The sequence below is a fragment of the Acomys russatus genome, chromosome 11 (genome assembly GCF_903995435.1).
Source record: "Acomys russatus chromosome 11, mAcoRus1.1, whole genome shotgun sequence".
Classification (NCBI taxonomy): domain Eukaryota; kingdom Metazoa; phylum Chordata; class Mammalia; order Rodentia; family Muridae; genus Acomys; species Acomys russatus.
Window position 1 is genome coordinate 53,880,607 of NC_067147.1, and position 17,257 is coordinate 53,897,863.

The 17,257-nt window shown below is 51.1% G+C and overlaps 1 protein-coding gene across 2 annotated transcripts in view; it reads right to left on the reverse strand.

The window, feature by feature from the left end:
• Col18a1 (collagen type XVIII alpha 1 chain) overlaps positions 1-13,688 on the reverse strand; it is a 60,357-nt gene extending 46,669 nt beyond the window's left edge. For both annotated transcript variants that reach the window (XM_051153286.1, XM_051153285.1), the window contains exon 1: positions 12,141-13,688. In XM_051153286.1, the coding sequence (XP_051009243.1) occupies positions 12,141-13,686 (1,546 nt within the window). In that variant the 5' untranslated portion in view covers positions 13,687-13,688. The remainder of the gene's footprint in view (positions 1-12,140) is intronic.
• Between the last annotated feature and the right edge of the window lie 3,569 nt (positions 13,689-17,257).

The following is a 17,257-nucleotide window of genomic DNA, read 5'->3' on the forward strand; positions in this document are numbered from 1 at the left end:
AGAAAAGGAAACGGCAAACAAAACAAAACATGGCCAATAAAAGCCATAAAATGAGAAGGTGGCTTGGGCTCAGCTGGACCAGCAACTGGAATATACTGCAAAGTCTCAGGTGGAGGAGACTTGAGCTGGGCCAAAAGTGGTGAGTAGAGGCAAACGCCAACATGGGCGCAGCAAAGAAAAACCTGGCTAAAACTGCACAGAAGGGCTGAGGGGGAACCAGCAGGCAACAGTTACAAGGTCAGTGTTGCAACCATACTGTTCAAGTTGAAGCCATCATGCCTGGTCCTTTGTTGAAGAGCTGTGTGTGTGTGTGTGTGTGTGTCCTTTGTTGAAGAGGTGTGTGTGTGTGTGTGTGTGTGTGTGTGTGTGTGTGTGTGTGTGTTGCTCTAGGCACATACATCAGGGCAAGTGTTTCTTAATGACACCCCCTAAGCCCTTTTTCTGTCAACTTGAAAGGGACAAACTCAGTGAGATGGAGGCTCCTGAGCCTCAAGTGTTCATGGAAAGTTCCCTAATGCTACTTTGTAACCCAGTAGCAATTAGGGCGCATTACAAGCCCAGGGTGGGCAAATACCTGTTTTCCATAACAAAAGAAAATTACACAGAACAAAACATCGCCAGAAACAGCACTGCACCTTGACTGAAAGACTAAAACTGACGACTTGGGGAGACATGCTACCCCACCCCCACATGATATTCCAAAGTCCCACATGGTCGGCATTGTCCAATAGTGGCCCTGGTGGGTATTTTCTGATGAGGGAGAGGTGCTCAGCTATGATGCTGTTTTGAAGAAGAAAGTCCTGGATCTCAAGGATGGGGCACTGCCTGGGCAGAGTCATCCCAGATCTGGACCTACTTACAGTACTGGACCAGTGTATGCACAGGCAGAAAATCCAGTGCTCCACCGGGTTAACAGTAACGCTTAAAGATGCCGTGTGCAGAGTTATCCCAGGATGTTAGAGAAAATGCCAGAAGCACGCAGCTACAGGAAAGAAGGGCAGGGCAGCTCCAGGGGAGACACAGGGCACATGTTAAAGGAGCTTTCACATACACGCTGAGGCCACTCATACAAAGTGAGAAGCAGTGTTCCTGTTCCTATGTGCAGCCACACACGTGTACCCAGACCTCAGTGGGCACAATAATGGTCCCCAAAGATGTCTACTGCAATGGATGCTACGTTATCCCACAAAAGACCACGACAGTGGGACTTGGGTTGTGTGCCTTGAGGTGGGGATGAACCTGGCCTAGTTACACTTTCATGAATGTCATAACTCCAGGCCAGAGGCTCAGGAAGCAGGTTGAGAGGCTGAGTTCTGGGCTAGAGATGGTGACTACAGGGGCCTCTCGCCATCTGCCTTTTTGGGCTGGAGAGATGGCTCAGAGGTTAAGAACGCTGACTGCTCTTCCGGAGGCCCTGAGTTCAACTCCCAGCAACCACATGGTGGTTCGCAACCATCTATAATGTGATTAATGCCCTCTCGGGGCATGTAGGCACACATGCAGATAGAGCACTGTATACATAATAAATAAATCTTTAAAAAAAAAAGATTTGCCTTTTTGAAGAAAAATGTTTTGAAGTGAGTTCTTAGAGGACTCTGAAAAAATGTCAGGGGCAGAGAGAACCAAGAATGGCTTCTTTGGAGTGGACAAGTGTGCTGCTCCATCCATCAGATATGTAATGCTGGGAATCTGACATCTATACAAGGAAAGAAGGCACCCTTCCCTGATACCTGAGACCATAAGAGAGCCTAGTTGCTGTGAAACCCCCTTCCCCGGAGAGCTAGAAAAAGGGACAATTCCCTCTCTCTCGCTCGCTCGCTCACGCGCGCCTTTTTCAAAGTCTACCTCATGTTGGTGTTTATATGCCTGTCAGTCCATGGCATTAATAACTCTTCTGTTTTTGTTTTTGTTTTGTTGTTGTTGTTGTTGTTTTGGTTGGTTTGGTTTTTTTTTTGTTTGTTTGTTTTTTTGTTTTTTGTTTTTTGAGACAGGGTTTCTCTGTGTAGCCTTGGCCATCCTGGACTCACTTTGTAGACCAGGCTGGCCTCGAACTCACAGCAATCCGCCTGCCTCTGCCTCCCGAGTGCTGGGATTAAAGGCGTGCGCCACCACGCCCGGCTATTAATAACTCTTCTAATAGACTCCTTACCCCTAACAAATATGTCCCAGTATCCCCTTGAGCCCTTCATATAAGAACAAATCCTATACTGTGAAATCAAAGGACAGACAGGATGACAAATCTAACTAACCATGGTAACCAACTCCAAAAAAAATAACAGGATATATATGAAAAGAAAATTAAAAGGGAATTTAAACATTTCATTACAAAATCAACTAAAGGGGCTCGGGAGAGATGGCTCAGTAGCTAGGAGTACTGGTTGCTCTTTGCATAGGACTTGGGTTTGGTTTCCCAGTACAGCTCACAACTGTCCAAAACTCCAGTTCCAGGGGATCCAGAGTCCTCTAGTGGCCTTTTGAGGCACCAGGCATGCATACAGTACACACATACACATGTAAGCAAAACACTCAAACATATAAGATAAATCATTTTTTTAAAATCATCTCAACAAAGAATAAGGCAAGAAATGAGGAACAGAGGTATTAGATGCAAATTATAGCAAGAGCAAGGGCAGAAGTCCTCAAGAGCAGCAATTACAATAAATGTAAATGGATTAAGTGTCAATCTAAAGACAAAGGACTGGGGCCAGTGAAATGGCCCAGCAAGTAAAGGTGTCTGCTTTTAATCCCAGAAACCCACAAGGTCGAAAGAACTAATACCTGTAAACTGTCCTCCAGTTTCTACATGTGAGCCAGTGTATAGTCACATGCAAGCACACACAAATAATTAATTGGCTAATTAACTAATTAGAGATCAGCCAAGTAATTTTAAAAGCCATAATCACATGCTCTCTACCTGTTTCTATCCAAACAGATTGAAAGTGAAAGGATGGCCTATACAGAGAGAATGCAGGGAGCTATACTATTAGACAAAACGGAATTTAAACTCACGTGTTACAAGAGGCAAGGGAACAGAAAAGAATCAGTACAGGAGACAGCTATGACAGCAACAGACCACCAACAAACATGAAGCAAAACGGCAGAACCATGGGAGAAACAAAGCTCTACAACAGCAGCTACGACTTCAACACCCTCTTACTAAAGGGTAGAACACCCAGACTGAAGATTAAGAAGGACTCCCCAGATCTGTGGGCATGTACAGAGCACTGCCAGCCACAGTGGCATCGAAGCTCCTCTCTGCTATATATGAAACATATCCAAGACAGACACATGTCAGTCCACAGAAAAATCTCAACAGATATAATATACATTCTCCAGCCACGTTGGGATCAAGCTGGACATTAAAACAAAATAAAACTGTAATATTTGCAAATCTATGGAAATTAAACTTAACAGTCCTAAACAACCGGTAAATACAAGAATCAATACAGAAATGAGAAAATACTTAGAAACAATAAAAATCAAGAGTGTTGCCCATAAAAACTGGTTGGACAATTTTTAAAAAGAAAGAAAAAAATAAACCTTTGAAAGGAGAAATGAATAGCTATAAATACTCCATTAACAGACAAATGGCCTCAAATAAACAACCCATCTTAACATATAGAATTAGGGAAAAAAGAAAAGAAAAAAAAATCCTATTCCAGGCCAAAAGAAGGAGAAAAATAAAGAAAAATGAAACAAAAATCAACAAGCAAATAACGGGAAAACATCTGATCAATGAAACCAAAGTCAACTCTTTGGAAAGATCAACATAACTGTTGAACCTTGTAAATGGAACAGGAAAAACAGAGAGAGACTCATGACTAAGGTCAGAGGAGGGTGGGGCCATCACTAACTACAGGAATGGGGGATGGGGGGGTGGGGGGTGGAGATGGGAGCACGATGAGACCAAATCCTAGAGGCAAACTTCTAGACATACGAAAGCTACCAGACTGAGCCATGAGGAAACCAAATGTTGGGACAGACACAAAGCTGGAGAGGAAACTGGAAGAATTAAAAGATAAACAAAAAAACAACAACAACCCTCTAACAAAAGCCCCGCCACCCTTCCCCCCAACCCCCCTTCTCCCCCCACCCCATAAATTTTCCATCTCACTCTATGAGGCCAGTATGACCCATATCAACAAAATACCAGCAAATCCTCTCAGCATAATGAAAGAACTCTGCGTACTGGCTAAGTGAGTTCACTCCTAGGATCCGGGGACAGTCCACATATGAAATCAATCAGCATGATTAGGCTGCATGCTGAAATGCAGAAATGACCAGTCATCTCGGCTGGTGCAGGACCAGTGCTGGGTAAGCTGCAACACAGCTGCACGATGAAAACACAACGGAGTAGGAACAGAAGCAAGCGATCTCAGCGTCAAAGGAGCCACTCGTGAAAAGCCCACACAGACACCATGTGCTAGCTGGGCACTGTGGCTCAGTTGGTAGAGCGCTTGCCTAGCATGCATGGGGCCTTGGGTTCAATCCCCAAGTGGACATGGTAGTACATACCCATAACTGAAGGACTCCTGAGGAGAGCACAGGAGAACAGAAGCCCAAAGTCGTCCTTGCCTACATGGTAAGTTTGAGGCCAGCCTGGGCTACACGAGACCATGACTCAAAAACAGAAAACGATGCCCTGTGCCCTAATGCAGATGGAAACCTTGTCTAAAGGAAGGAGAAGCAAGGCAAGTTGTCTTCTATTTAATTGAGAGAAGGAGGGAGGGAGGAAAAGGTGGAGGAGGAGGAAGAAGAAGAGGAGGAGGAGGAGGAAGAAGAGGAAAAGGAGGAGGAGGAAGCAAAGACAGCCAAGAAACGGAAAGTCTTGTACAGTGAAAGCCACAAAACACTACTGAGAGAAAATGAAGGCAGACCAATAACATGCCACTCCCTACCCAGATCTAGCCAACGGTCTGGACATTCTCCACAACTGAGTGGAGAGTGGGGTCTGATTTTCACACCAACTCTGGTGCCCCATATTTGACCACGTCCCCTGGATGGGGAGGCCTGGTGGCACTCAGAGGAAGGATAGCTGGCTACCAAAAAGAGACTTGATACCCTATGAGCATATATAGGGGGAGGAGGTCCCCCTCAGTCACAGTCATAAGGGAGGGGAGTAAGGGGAAAATGGGAGGGAGGGAGGAATGGGAGGATACAAGGGATGGGATAACCATTGAGATGTAATATGAATAAATTAATAAAATATATTAAAAAAATAACATGCCACCCATGCTCACTATGCTTCTGAAGCAACCCAAGACCGAGCAATGTATAAATAACAGGAACGGATTTCTTGAAGCACTGGGTGCTGAGTTCAAGGCTTTTTGAGACCTAGTCTCTGTTTCCAAGATGGTACCATCTCACTATGTCCTCAGAAAGGAACAAAAGGCTGTGTCCTTGCCCAGCAGAAGTGACAGGGCAGAGGCGAGCGAGAGCACACACACACACACACACACACACACACACACCCTCTACCTTCAAGAGGGAGTTAAGCTCATTTGGAAGACCAGAGCCCACCATCACCTCATAAAGACCACACACCGCTCAGCAGCATTAGATTTAAGAGAGACACATTCAAACTACAGCCAGTATAAACGCCATTCAAGATGACCTGTAGATTCTAAGCAATCCCTCCCCAAAAATCCCAAGGCAGTTTTGGTTTGGCTTGGGTTTTGGCAGCATTGGGAAATTAAACTCAGAACATCACCCCTGTGGGGAAATACCCTAACACAGAGCCACAGCCCCAGTGCTCCCAACAGTAACTTCTGTAAAACATGGAATCCTGAAACCCATGCCCAATCTCAAGGAAGCCAAAGCCATCTTGACAAAGGGTAAAGCTGGGGGACTCACCATTTCGGGTTTCAAAACTCCCCACAAAGCTACATTCACCAACACCGTGTCTCTGGCATAAGGACAGGTATGTGGACCCAGCGTGGTGTTGTGTATCGGTGATATCTTGTAACCAGAGCTGGGGAGGCCCAAGCCAAGATTCCTAAGCTACACAAGTCCCTGTCTCAAAAAAAGAAAGACAAACTAATGATACAGAATAGATTATGCAGAAATAAACTATCACATATATGGTCAAATGATTATTTCCTCCAAAGCCACAGGCTTTAATGTTGGCAAGCCCTAACACTACGTACATAGGCGTGTGCACGCACATACACACACACACACACACACACACACACACACGCATGCACGTACACAACACACAGTTGGGTTTCAAATGGATTGAAAGCCGCTCCCAAACCTAAATGCCATGCCTCCTCTACCGTCATCCCCATAGCATCCTGGTTGTATAGTTTACACAAGCTGCGGCTCACAGGCACCAGCCTGGAGCCTCCAAACTGAATAAAAAGAAAAAGACAACCTAAGCCCCCTTCTCCTGACTGTGGGTTCAACGCTTGCTGCTTCTCACTCACTCTCGCTGCCATGCCTCCCCTGCCACGAGGGACTGTGTCCCCTCAAACTGTGAGACTAAGCACACCCGGTACTTTGTCACAGCAACGGGAGAGGTAACCAGCACAACACCTGACACTCAGAATGCAGGGGAACATTCAAGACTATAAACAGAACAACCCGATTCGAAGCTGAGCTGAGAACTTGATAGACAGGAAGGAGGGGTTGGCAGCATTTAACGGCGATGGAGTTCTAGCATGGGGACATGGGAGCTCAGAGGTAGATGGTTGACTAGACAGTAAGTGACAGCACGCTACATATAGTGGTGGTCATGGGGCATGCTTCATGTTGAGTATATTTTATCATCATAAAACTATGTGAAAGCAAGCAGTGACTTCCCCTAGGCAGAAAGAAGGGTCATCTGCCGATGGGAAGGGTGGCAGTCGCTGCTGGTCCTTGAGGTGTCAAGTACCTTTTCCCAGAGCCAGCCAAGGACAGGATCAAAGCACATGCCGTCCCCACCTGCTGGAGCTGCTGCAGTGGGACCAGGCCCACTCGCTGGATCCCACTTCAGCTGCCCCTATAGGGAAGCAGGTGTTGAAGTTTGAGTGTGATGTGTCCCCCACAGGCTCCTGTAGTAAAGGCGTGGATCCCACGTGGTATAAAGCTACCAAGAGGTGAAATGACTCACTTCTTTGGAGGGTTAAGGCAGGAATGGGCTGTTGTAGGAGGAGGCTGATGCCAGTATTTGTATATGCTGAGGGCTGTCTCTGAAGACTGCCTTGTCCCTGGTCCCTTACTCTCAGTACTGTGGGGTGAGCAGTTTTGCTCTGCCATGCCCTTGACTGTACCTCAAGACAGGCCATAAGCAATGGAGCCAGACACATATGGGCTGTGAGGCAAAACAACACTCTTTGTCCCTAAGCTGTTGTTATAGGTAATGGACCACAGTAACAAAAAGCTACCACCACAAATAAGCCCTGGAGACAATGACACCAACACCCCAATGCTGATAGGATGGCCAAGAAAGTGCCTGCATCCTTCATACAAGAGAAAGAGGAAGAGATGGTCCCCACCCACACTGGGAGGAAGTCTGCCAGCCAAACAGCAAGGGAGGGAAAGGCCAAGTCTCCAGAACCAATACAGAATTCACACAGCTCAGTTAAAAAGCAAGCAACCAGATGTTAAGATGGGCACAAGACATGAGCAGACATTTCTCAAAGAAGACCCAAGCAGCCTGCAGCACACACCTGCTCTAGATCACAAGTCACCAGGGACGTAAGCAGAATCCGCAACAAGGCGCTATCTCATACCTGTTAGCAAGAAGCAACAGGTGGTGGAGAAAAGGAAGGAACCTTTTCCACCACTGGCAGGAAAGGAACCTAGGTCAGCCACCAGGGGAAACAGGATGAAGCTTCCCCAAAAGAAAAAAGAAAGAAAAGTAAAGCCACCATGATCAGCAGCATGCAAAGGAACTGAGGCCACGCTGTGGAAGACACGCCCACACCCCAGCTTTCACTGCAGCACCACTCACAGCAGCCAAAACACAGAACCCACGCGGGTATTCATGGAGGTGAGAAAGAGAAGGTGCTGTGTATGCAATGCAACACTGAGCACGAAGGAACCCCTGCCTTGGCCCCACGTAGAGGAATCCGATGGTCACTGTGCTAAACGAAATAAGCTGGGCAGAGAATGGAACACCACGTGACCTCACTCACAGAGGTGGCCTCTAACAACCTAAAGAAAGACGCAGAGCACAGGGGTGGGTTTCTACCTGGTGGAGGTGGAGACACGGGAAGGTATTAATCCAAGGCAAAGAGCTTTAGTCTGGCAGTTGGAAGTTCTGCAAACCTGGTGTGCAAGGGGGTGAGGACAGATGGCAATTTATATTATCTACATGCACTGTTCAGTGCATGTGGTTCAATGATAGAAAACCTGCCTGGCATGTGTGAGGCCCTAGGTTCAACCCCCAATGTCACACCACACACACACACACACACACACACACACACACACACACACACACCTGGATTTAAAATGTAACCCTGAGAAGTGATGGATAATTCAAGTGGTCAGTGTTTCACAGAATATCTGCATATGAGGTCACTGTACGGCACACTTAGCATCCTTGACTATTTGTCAGTTCCTGCAGACTCCCCCCCAGGCTCCTCCACTTCCTCCAGCTCCCCTGCGCTCTAAGCCTGGGCACCTCCGCAAACTAGCTAGGCAGTGGATCCGGTGTGTCCGGGTGGAAGGGATGTCTGTGGGCAGCTCAGCTCAGCACCATGCACAATGTGTTTTATCTGCAGGTTGCCAGGAGTGAGAGATAAGTATTCAGGTATTTTTCCATCGAGGGGTCTTGTCTCCTTGGATCAAAGTTAAACAGAAACCCGAGTTAACTGAAGCGTCCTAAAGAACAACATTTTGAAGTCTCTCGTTTGATTAAGGAGCCAGATATAAGGCAAGGTGAGAACAGCGGAGGGCTCCCCGGGGCCTCCATGGGGAGCATGAATATAACAGAGCTCCCCACCTGACCCCCAAGCATCCTCTTACTGCTTTTCAAATGCTCCACAACCTGCCAACATGGTCCACATGGTTCAAAGGTTTAATTACACTATGTGTGACTCTTACTCGCACCGAGTAGGTCTGCAAGCCTGCTGCAGATGCAGGATTCGGACTCCCCAGACCTTGCTTTCTCCCAAGAGCCTTCTGGCTCCCTGAGAAATTGTACCTGCCTCTCTTGCCATTCACAGGGCAGGCAAGGCTTTGAGACACGGAGGGTGGGGGTAAGGCCAAATGTCCAGCCAGGCCTATGTAGCCTCCTGACAAGCTCTGTGTCATTTCCAGGCCCCACTGAGATAGATGAAGGGCTTCCTGAAGTTAGCGGCAGGACCAACAGTAGCCCTACACATGGGCAGCAAGAAGTCAGTCCTAGTGGGAACAGAGGTGAAGACTCTCAGTGTGGGATCCCTGCATGGTCCTCACTCTCACCCCCCATATACCTAAGGGGCAAGCCCATATACACAGGACCCTTCCCAGGGGGCCCAGCTGCATGCTGCCCAGCTGATCTAGCCAACGTCAGGGAGCTGCCATGGGTGACCCTCTACCTCCCAACTATCGCCTCACATACCAAATGGATGCTGTAATGTTTCCCCTGACACCCTGGCATCAGTCACTCACCTCACGGTCTCCCTCCGGGGCGGGGGCGTGGGGGGGGGTCAGAAGGAAAGACACAGGTGAGGAGCTACGAGCTTTGCTAGACAAATAAGCAGAGGCCTCGGGGTGCTAGGCCTGGCCAGGTGTGCAAGGTGAGGTGGGGAGATGTATAGAGGCAGGACTGCGGCGACCAGGTGTACATGGGTATTTAGGTATTTTTCCATAGAAGCGGCTTGTCTCTTCAGATCAAAGATTAAACAGAAACTCAGGTTAACCGATGGCAGGTGTGGAGGTGCAGGTATGGAGCGTGCTGAAGTAGGAGTGCAGGCCAGGGGCTTAGGGTAGCTGCAGGACTCAGGGTCAGATGAGACCCCACTGGCCTAGGCGACAGGGATGGGACTTGTTACGGTAGGAAGCACACATCATGGTCAGACCCCGAGGAAGAAATGCACAGTGCGCGCTCCCATGTAGGAACTCACTATGCCTAACCCCCAAAGGTATAGTTGAAGACCCTCCATGCCCCCGGATAGTCATGGGGCTAAGACCGAACCTCTAAACTCTCTAAAACCTCACAGCTGCCACTAAGGGGTAAGGCAACACAGTAGGAGAAGGCTTAAACCCTCTTCCTCTTCCTCTCTGGTGCCACCAGGAACTCTACCAGCTTACTCCACACTGAGGTAGGAGGGATCGGCCTGCCACAGAGGCCCAGCAGGAGTCGGGGCTCGCCTAGAGTGGATGAGCCTCTGGGAGGGAGACCAAGAGGCCTCCTGTTCCTATCCGACTTTCCGTGGAGCCCTCCCTAACAGCCTTGCCTGGAAAGAGCCCAGTGAGGTTTGCCACCCAGCTGTGGCCTGTAGGGAAGTGGGCCACCAGTCCTGATGGACCAGTTCCCTCCGGACCTTGGGTGCAGCCCAGTTTGTCCAGATGTCCAGCCGCAGTTAAAGATGTTAGTGTCCCACAAAACTCCATGGTAAGGACCATGTGTGCCAGGCCCTGCGCCCCATGTGGCTAAGCCTTCACTCAAAGGGGGCCTGACCTTCCTTCCAGCACCTGATGCCTTCAAAGCCTCTGAAACACACACGGCCAGGCCCTCCTAAGCCTGGATGGGAACCCTACTTGATTCCCCATCACCCTCGTGGCCCAATCAGAGGATGTGGTAGGCTGTCCGCCTGTCCGAGGCACATCCCTGCCGGAGCTAACCCTGCAAGGCGAGGCTCTGCCAGCTGTGGCCAGGTGCTGGGCTCCACCGGGAGGCAGACTGAGCCACTCCACGGTCTGCTATTTCAAGGATGGAATGTGTGTGGGACTCATGGTGACACCAGCTGGGTCAAATCTGAGCCTATAGCCCTGGGGTAGCCCCACCCTCTCAGGCCCAGCTGTGGCTGCTAATAAGCATCCCCTGGGCTTCTCCACAACCCAGGCCCACATATCCAACTCCTCTGCTTGTAGCCTGTCCCTGACCCTATGTTTACCTCTTCTCAGCCAGAGACCTGTTCAATTCTCTGGCTAGTCTTCTCACCCACCTTCCCCTCTGTTCCAGCCACTCATGTGCCTTTTCCCTAGGACTGAGTGCTATGTATATTGTGATTGACCCTGCCCTACCTGTAATCCCTTTCTCTTGTTATATCCTAAGCCTGTGCAGACTCTGGGCCTCTGCTGAGCAATTCTGGCCAGCAACGTGCCAGGAGCCACCCAAGTCCATCCTACTGGCATCCAACAAGATGATTCCCCGCAGAAGCTCAGGGAACCATCATGGCTCCATCACTACATACCTGAAATGACTACAGCAGACACCTCTCTGAGTTCTGCATAGCCTTCCAGCTCCAGGGCCCACTGAGCAAAGATCAAGGCCACTTCCCCACATGAGGGGACACACACACACACTATGTCCTGTAGGCTGGCCAAGGCCTCCCAACATAAAAGTAGCTACGGAGACAGGAGCACAGGTTGAGGAGCACCATCCAGGGGCTGGGTCCCTGGACAGACACAAAAGGAAGCTACCTTATGTGACCCCCCCCCCCCCCGCAACCTATTCCATCTATCACTTAGCCAGAGGCATGTGAGTTGTGTAGGAGGCTGGGGCCCATGACCCTCTCTGTGTAGCTGGCACCTTTCAGCCCTTTGGCCAGGCTGGCTAGGACCATCGGGAAAACTTCCAACAATGTGACCCATAGGCAAGGAAAAAGGACAGAGCAACTGGAACTTGGTAGGAATCAAAGAGCCCTTAGACGTGTCATGTTACTGCTTTGTTTCTCAACTTCCAGTCTATGACTGAGGAAGCACCCAGGCAACTCTGAGCCACTGTGAGGTCTAAGTACACCTCAATACTCAGGGAGCACCTGGGGCAGGTGATGACCTGTCATACCTGCTACAGAAATAGAACCTGTGGTCATAGCCACGCCCAGGCCCCAGCCTCCTCCCTGTACAGAACACAATACCCCAGCACCTTTCCAGTGCCACTCTCAGGTTCAGTGAGGCAGGGATGGGGTTCCTGTGGCAGGCTCCCATCAGCCCTGGCTGAGCTCTCTTGACAAAAAAAAAAAAAAGAGGAAAGGGGAGGATGGTAGCCAATTGGTTACCTGCAGCTGGCCCAATGAACACACAGTATCCACCCTCCTGAGAAGGGAGAGAGGCACAGATGACTGGCAACCTGCCCCCATCTAGGTAGGTCCAGCATGCATCCTCCAGGGCCTCACAGAACTGACGACAGGGTGGCAGGGCAGGTGGTGGGCCTGGGCCACACGAGGGAGCCAACAGCAGACAGAAGAACCAGGCCAGGAAAGGGTGGCAGCTTGTATGGAGGAGACGCCCCCAGGCCTGTGCGGCGGCCTCTACCTCCTCACTGTTTGTGTGGTGTAGATGATTGGGCAACCAGAAGTGTCCGATACCTAGGCGGCTGCAGATGGTCAGAGCGGGTGGCAGGGGCAGGCATTGGCTGGCAGAGGCCAGAGAAGCAGATCCCAGCAGTACAGAGTCATTAGAAAGCTCAGGCCCTGACGAGGTAGCCACGTGGGAAACCCAAGCACCAGGGGACCCAGGTAAAGATGCTACTGGAGAGATTCGGGCTGAAGGGTCAGAGGAAGGAACAGAGAGGAAATGGTGTACACTCAGAGAAGCCGTCACCAGGGGATCCGTCACCAGGGGACCCGTCACCAGGGGAAGAAGAGGTATGTGCCCGTGGATGTCAGAGTGGACATCTGACTGTCCATGCTGCTGGCTGGACCTGGATGTCATAGGCCAGTGTCCGTTCCTCTCCAGATGTTGGGGCTGCCTGGGGGGCTCCTGGCTCCCCCAGGCAGGAGCCCTGATTTGTGCAGCAGAGAGAAATGCTCTACCTGGGGGTGCTGAAGGTCTTCTCAGTGGTGCCTGGAGACTGTTCAGGGAGGGAGGTGGCTGGGTGGGCACAGCCGATGTGCCAGCCTCGGTTGTCTGAACATCTGGAGAACTTGGAACACCACTGCTTAGCCAGAGAGTTGTCTCGCTCTCCTGGGGGGCACTGGAGAGCTTGGCAGGCGTGAAGAGGACCGGAGGGGTGGAGCCAGCTGAGGCCTCCATCCCAGCAGAGTTCTCAGTAACAGTGTCCTCATCCCACAGCTGGACAAAGCTCCGAATGCCCTGAGCCACATTCAGAATCTTGGCTCCAACACCGGCAACATTCTCCTCCTTCGTGTCTGGGCTCGCGGCAGAGGCCGTCGGGAGGATGGGGGTGGCAGGGGTTGCAGGGGTCCCGCTCTGGCCAGCTTCCTGATCCTCCGGGGGCAGCGTGGGGCTGGCAGGGGTTGTCCGTTGTTCTGTGAGGCCATCCTGGGGGGCCACGTGCGTGCTTGGGTTCTCTCTGGCCTTCACAGGTGAATTGATCTGGGGTTGAGAGACTGGTGCTTCCGAGGAATCAGAGGTCTTGGGGGGCCACAGCCACACCAGGTGATTCAGGGGGTTCAGAGGATTCAAGGAATTCCCATCAGCCCTGGCAGGCACAAGGCAGCAGGAGAGGAGCAGCAGCAGCAGCAGCAGCAGGCAGAGGCGTCTGCTGGGGTCGGGAGCCATCAGGGCAGTGCAAGCCTCTGAGCTGGGGGCGGCTCCTGTGGTCCTGGAGGTGGGGCCTGCCAGGTCCCCTCCCTCCCCCATTCCCAATCTCACTCTTCAACCACTTCCCTCTGGCAGAAGGGAAGGAACTCAGCCTGAGAATCAAGGTGACCCACCACCAGGTACCTCCAGAATCCAGAATCCATTTAACTCCTTCCTTTCTGCACCTCCAGGAGCAGCCTCTGAGCAGAAAGGTGGTCATGGAACACCCAGTGGAACTCCAGCTTGTGCTACTTAGAGCTGCTGAGTCTGCTCAGGGTGTGGGTGGGGGGGCCTGGCCAGGGTCCTCCTCGGGGGACATGGAAGGCCACGCCCCAGCTCCTACTGCCTCCATTGGAGGGCACCCGGAAGTCCTGGCTGCTGGCCACCATTCTGTGATGAAACGGAGTTTGAAAACTGCTCAGCTTGCTGCAGTTCCAATTCTTATGTTACAACTGTTGCTTCAGAGACAGGGCGGATGTCCGTTCCTCTCCTCCCCATCCCACTGCCCCCCCCCCCCCCCCCCTTCAGCCTTTAGCTCTCCTACCTCCTCAAACCCTAAAGCCATCAGATTCATTCTGTCCTTTGGGCCCCCAAGAGAGCATCGATTCTCCCGTGCGTGCTGGCGGACACTATAGTACTCTCTCTGCAGAGACCTGCTCTGTTGGCTCTGTTGTCGTTGGTGCATTGTTGTCTCCAGGTGCTACAAAGGTTTCAAGGCTAATTCTTGGGGGTTGCTTCAAATTAACAGAACGTAGCAGTACTTGAGTCTCAGGAAAGCATGTGGGATGTACGTCATCAATAGCAGATTCCTGCCTCCAGTCTAATAGAGTCTGGGTATGTGCAGAGGGCATGGAATTGTTTAGTGGCTTGTTGGGGTGGAGGGAGGTACTCTAAAATGAGGCTGGAGAGTTATCCCTGTCCACAGCCTAGGTGGAGCCCAGAGGCTAAGAAAGATCTTGGGACCAAGTTCTTGTGCCTTGGGACTCCACTAGGGAGCTGCAGGTGGCTTGTCGATCCTGCAGCAGCCTACTCCTGGCTGTGGCACACGGGTACCTGTCAGCCTCCGCTATAGCTGCCCTGACCCCATGAGGTCAGGAAGGTTTCCATACCATTCACTTCAGAGACATGGCTGGATGTTGACCCGGGACATCCTCCTGTGCTGAGTCTGTATGAACTCCCCTGTGTATGAACTCCCACCTCAGGGACTTCCTCCCACCTCAGTGCCCACCTTCCTGACTGTGAGGCCTCGGCAACAGCAAGATTTAGGTGGGAAAGGGACATATTTGCATGGCCACCTGTCTTATCAGCCTCTACAGCACTGAGACCTTCTGGATAGCTAGACTTAGGGATTAGGCTATGGGCCACATCTCCTAAGGCTTGGACAGAGAGGCCCCAACTATAGCAAGGTTTTCCTGTTGATGTGTATTTCTGAGACATTCTGTGGCGAATCAAAGCCAACATCCACGCAAGTGAAGCCAAGGAGACCAAATGCCCCCACATTCCGTGGTCCTACATCTGAGACCCCACAGGGCACAGCTCTCTGCTTCACTCCCATCGCTACTGAAATGGGTGACAGATGTACCCCGGTGGAACCCAAGTGGGGTTCCATGCATCGAGGGTGAGGATGCCCTGCTCCCACGTCTCACGGCCACCCAGATCAGCACCAGGAACCTCCGAGCCAGGAAGGGTCAGCATTTATCCAGGAACTCCACGCCTCCCCAGCCCAAGCCACTGTGGATCCCAGCAGCTATCCCAAGGCAGCAGAATGACAGTTCAGGCTTTCTTCCGGCCCTCGGTGTCCAGGCAGTATGCTGAAAGAGTGACTCCAAGAGCCGGGTGGTGGTGGCGCACGCCTTAATCCCAGCACTCGGGAGGCAGAGGCAGGCAGATCACTGTGAGTTCGAGGCCAGCCTGGTCTACAAAGCGAGTCCAGGACAGCCAGAGCTACACAGAGAAACCCTGTCTCGGGGAAAAAAAAAAAAAAAGTGACTCCAAGAAGGAGGAGGACACAGCGCCTGGAACCTGTGCCCTGAGTGACAATGGAGGACAGCCTCAGGACCAGGAAGAGCATGGAGGCAGCAGGTGTCCCTCAGGGAAGTGGGTCCCTCGTTGGGCTGAAGGAACTGAGCCAGCAGAAACAGGTTAGCTACTGAGGAGGAGGGGCCAGGACTCAGTTCAGGCACAGAGCCCCAAGAATAAAAGGCCCAAAACATGGGCTGAAGAGACAGCTCAGAGGTTAAAAGCACTGACTGCTCTTCCAGAGGTCCTGAGTTCAATTCCCAGCAACCACATGGTGGCTCACAGCCATCTATAATGGGATCTAATCCCCTCTTCTGGCATGCAGGCAGAACACTGTATACATAATAAATAAACAAATCTTTAAAAAAAAAAAGAGGCCAAAAACATCTCAGTGAAAACAAGTGGACAGTGGCCAATGGCCAGCAGGCAGGAAGGTGGCAAGGGTCACCCTGAGATAAACTATGGGGAAATAGCCACTGCCAAGGCTGGTCACCTTTAGTCCATTCAGAAGGGCCCAACAGAGGGACAAAGTTCTGTCAGTCCTTCCCCGGCATTGGTGGCATTGGTTTCCTCGGCACTGGGTCTCACCTACACTTGTCCCTCCCCTGCTCTCGGCCTGGGGTTCCTAGCAATGACAACTCAAAGGAGGACTGGACCCCACTCCAGCTTCTAATTGTCACTTTACAGAGTTGGTGGCTTCCTCCCTCAGTTTCCCCAGTGACAAAAGAATCTCCATATGAGAGGAACAAGTTTTGCCATCCACTCTCCATGAAGCTGGCAGGCCCGGCAGAGTCCCCATGCCATGCCCTGTGAGAACCCATTCCACAGTGTGAAGAAATAGAGAGAGACCCAGAGGTCACAGGCCTGGATCAAGAGCACAGAACTGTAATAGTGAAGACACGGCACCTGGCAGCCTGCATGTGCACAAAAAATGCACTCACGCATACAAATATGCACAGACACTCGTGTAACCTCAGACACACATGACTTTACCACCGGCTTTTTACACGATGCCTCTTCAACTGCCTCAGCCAGCTGTCCTTCCTGGCCCCACTTTCTCTGAGCTGTTGCCAGAGTAACTACCACTCCCTCCCCCAAGGTTGAGTGTACTGGCAATGCTGCAGTGTGACAAAACAGCCCCAAAGGCATGTCCCTAACTGTCCCCAAATCAAAATGTGGGGAGTCACCAATCGATGGCTGTCTAAAGGGCAGGGCTGTGTTGTTTGGATCAGAATCCAGCTGCAGACAGCTGGATACCAAGTCCCTCACTAGGAGCGAGGCGGTCCCAGGCGCATGTCTGTACCTCTGAGGTCTGCATCTCCAAGTTAAGCCCCATGATGCTTACATCTGTTTGAGAAATGACCAGAGAATAGTCTGCTTGAAATATTTCCCCAGTGTGATTTCATGCCTCAAAGTGTCTCTGGAAAAATCTCAGGACAGGGGTCCAGAACCCCTCCCCTGCATATTTGAGAAGAGGGGACTCTGCTCCATGGCAGGGAGTGGGGGGAGCCCCTAAACTCATGTCATATCCTGGTCTCCCACCCCATCCACTGGTTATTCCTGAGACCATGTGCCTGGTTTGTGGGCTGGCCCTGCACCCAGGAACTCAACA